The sequence below is a fragment of the Aplysia californica genome, unplaced genomic scaffold (genome assembly GCF_000002075.1).
Source record: "Aplysia californica isolate F4 #8 unplaced genomic scaffold, AplCal3.0 scaffold00334, whole genome shotgun sequence".
NCBI classification, from domain to species: Eukaryota; Metazoa; Mollusca; class Gastropoda; order Aplysiida; family Aplysiidae; genus Aplysia; species Aplysia californica.
Genome location: NW_004797604.1, coordinates 685564 through 688842, shown reverse-complemented (window position 1 = coordinate 688842; position 3279 = coordinate 685564). Strand labels below are relative to the sequence as shown.

The following is a 3279-nucleotide window of genomic DNA, read 5'->3' as shown; positions in this document are numbered from 1 at the left end:
TAAGTTGAGAGCGAGCGACAGAGGCGAGAGCTCCAACAGCCACGGTGTTCTCTCAACCTGGAAGGACTTGACTGTGGTGACTAGCGGCGAGCCCCGGGATCGGCAACTGAAACTAGTGAGAGCGCGAGGGAAAGGAGCCGCACTTTGAACTAGTGCGCTGGAGGGTGGTGGGGGAGGCGGCATTGGTGGTGGTGGGGGAGGGGGAAGAGAAGGGGGAAAGGAGTCCGGCTATTTTTGGTAGCACAAGGGGTTTCCCCAACCTGCAGCGTATCGTTATATCGATCGAGGCTAGAAAACAACGCCATCAGCTGATTTGGAATCTGACGATGCAAGCGTGACGCGGTCCGCGGCCTTGTTACAGTTTCTGACTGGTATGTCCTACAAACCTGGCATACCTATGCCGAGTCTCATTGAGCGCTTTACTTTATCTTGTCAAACGAGGGCTGAATTTGAGCGCAGGTTCTACCCACGGACATGGTGTTGACATTGATTTATCTAGGCTAGCCTACTGATGAAACAGATACAAATTATTTAATCCATTCAGACGTAACTTGACCAATTTTTTGAAAAAGAAAAGAATACATGTACATAATAAAACCAAGGTCTTTCATAGACGCTAGATCTACGCTTTTGATCAAAAAATTTTCTTTTAAAAAGTACACAAAACATGAAAAAAAAATAGTACAACTGGAAGCAGCACAGTTTGTAGTTTGTTAAACAATGAGTGTTTTTCAGATACACATGAAACTAGCCTAGATATAATTAATAATAATAATATGAACTTATGAAAATAATCAATCATCTAGAACAGCTCAACCCACAAAAAACCCAGTTTCACAGACCAAAAATTATTTAGTAAAGACTAACATTTAGGGATCTGTGTCATAAAGTGAATTCAGAAACAATTTTGATTTAAATTCAAGACGCATTTTTGGACTCGACCACCCTAGTTTCGAAATCGGCAGTCCAGGCCTATTTTCTTTCGTGAAGGAGTTACTGTTCCTGATTTCGAAAGGTCACAGAGCGCATCTTCTTTCAAGCATTTTCAGCGATTTGAAAGAGCTTCATTTTGTAGTTTCATAATTACAAATTATAGTTGGAATTCGTATAGATATAATCACGCTCTTTGTTGAAAAGTTATGTGCTTAGAGTGAGAAAAACAGACTCGCGACAGGTGGCGCGTATCACCCTTGCGCCTTTCGGAAAGGGACGCATGGGTACCGCCATTTTGACGCTGTTCCCGGGCGAAATCATCAATTACCCATACCCCTCTAGGAAGTATTGCTTACTGGCATGATCATTATGTGTTTTTGTTGTGGTTTTTGTGAGTTTTTTCATTGTATGGACCAATATGTGATAAGTGGACACGGCCGAACGGCCGCTGGATTAACTATTCTTTAACCTTAAGTCACTTACAATGTTATAAGTGTGATCAGATAGGTGAAAAGGACCTAATTTCTTCATCGAGAATTTATGCAGAAGAAGCGGTCATTCTTCTCTGTGTGGCCGGGATCCTCCCGACGGAGTGGAATTCCCCCCTCGAATAACGAGGATTTACCCAATCTTGACAGCGTTTCGGCGTTTTCTGCTGCTGATATTGATGTCGCGCTGCCGTAACGACCTCAGCGCGGTGGGCTAAGTGCTTACCTTACTGGGCTTTAGTGTACGCGTGCTTGTTCCATCATCCAAGATGGCCATTGAATCGAACAAAGACGATTTTGAAGAGGTGGCTTTGGAGTACGAGAAACAACGCCACAGTTTCATAGCTGAATTGCGCCGATTTAACGGGGGTAGAAGGTGAGTCTTACTTTTTCTTTTAATTTTCACTCAAATTTATTATGCATTTTCGTTCGTTTTCGTCTTTTTTCCGTGCCTTGTTCAACCCTCTCGGATGATGCAAACGCCTTCCCTTCGTTTTCGAAAGACAAGGAGCCCGCCACATTACACACATTGGCATTGTTGTTACTCCTGGTGACAGTGATTTTAGTGTAATGTAGGCTAGCTCCTACTCTTGTTTCTGCTTTTCCTTTTGTTAGATTGGGATGCTTTTTTCCCATTAGAAAGGCCCGCCGAGGCCTAAATTTTGTTTTGATTGGCCATGCCATGGGCCATGGCATGGGCACGGCGACTGTCCATGGTCTATGACATGACGAGCAGGGCCAGCAATAGTAGCCTAGAACCTAGGCTCTCTAGATATAGCGTCTAGATTAGATAAATATTGAATGGTAAATTTAGAGAATGAAATCAGCCTACACTCATGAATACAAGTAGCTAGAATCTAGATCTAGATCTAGATTCTAGATCTAGTAGGCCACAAAGACTCCCAAGACAGGAGGACTTTTCAGTAACGATCGACCAACCCAACAAACACTAATCAAGTTCGTGACCTAACCCCTACCCACTGACCTCAAACCCGTACCCCTGCCCCTCTGTTCTACTCTGACTCATAGATCTAGTGGTCGCTCGTTATGGAAGCCCTCCCACTAAGACTAAGACTTTGAGTTGATCTCTGAGCCTGGGCAATCTAGAGTTTGGGGGAGGACTTCCGTAACGAGCAACCATGATACAGAAGAGTAGAATAGAGGGGTGTAGGGTTAGGTCTCTTCTTTAAAAACTTTATTATTGTGTTTGTTGGGGTGGTAGCTCGTTACGGAAGTCCTTCCGAGTTTGAAATTTTGTTTATTTTGCTGGATTTGGATAAAATAGGGTTTGGCCAAGATTAGGTCTAGATCTAGAGTCTAGATAATTCTAAAATCGAAGTGTATACAGACCCGGTAAACGGGAACAAAGTTACGAAGTATACACACCCGGTAGGGGAACTCTTTTGTGATTTCGGGAAGTTTCAACCCCCAGACCCGGTAGAAATCGTGTGCGTGTGTGTGTGTGAGAGAGAGAGAGAGATGTGCTAGCAAAATGTATGACATGCCCCAGTTGGCAGGAAAGAACGAGAGAAATATAGAGTGGGAGATAGGTGGGGAGAGAGAAAGACAGAGACAAAGAAAAAGAGAAGGCGAGCGATACACAGAGGAGAGAAAGGGGCAGAGAAATAGAGAGGGTCACTGTTGGATTGAAATTATGCATTGTTCTTTTCTTCAAATTGTGATTCCTCCAATTCTGAAACGGAGGAAAAACGATCGTTCATCGAAAAGACATCTGCAATCTGCATTTAGATCTAGAATCTAGATCTAGGCTAGCCTCGAAACTAGATCAAAGATTTAAAATTGTCTGTCTAGATCTAGACCTAGGCCATAGATCTCGAAGCACCTAGGTCTACGCTGA

At 43.5% G+C, this 3279-nt stretch overlaps 1 protein-coding gene across 1 annotated transcript in view; it reads left to right on the top strand.

Annotated features, from left to right (window-relative positions):
• Positions 1–1075: 1075 nt before the first annotated feature.
• LOC101852338 (AT-rich interactive domain-containing protein 2) overlaps positions 1076–3279 on the top strand; it is a gene marked incomplete at its 3' end in the record, with an annotated part of 42038 nt that continues 39834 nt past the window's right edge. The window contains 1 exon segment of the mRNA XM_013085011.2: positions 1076–1797. Coding sequence (XP_012940465.1) covers positions 1691–1797 — 107 coding nt within the window.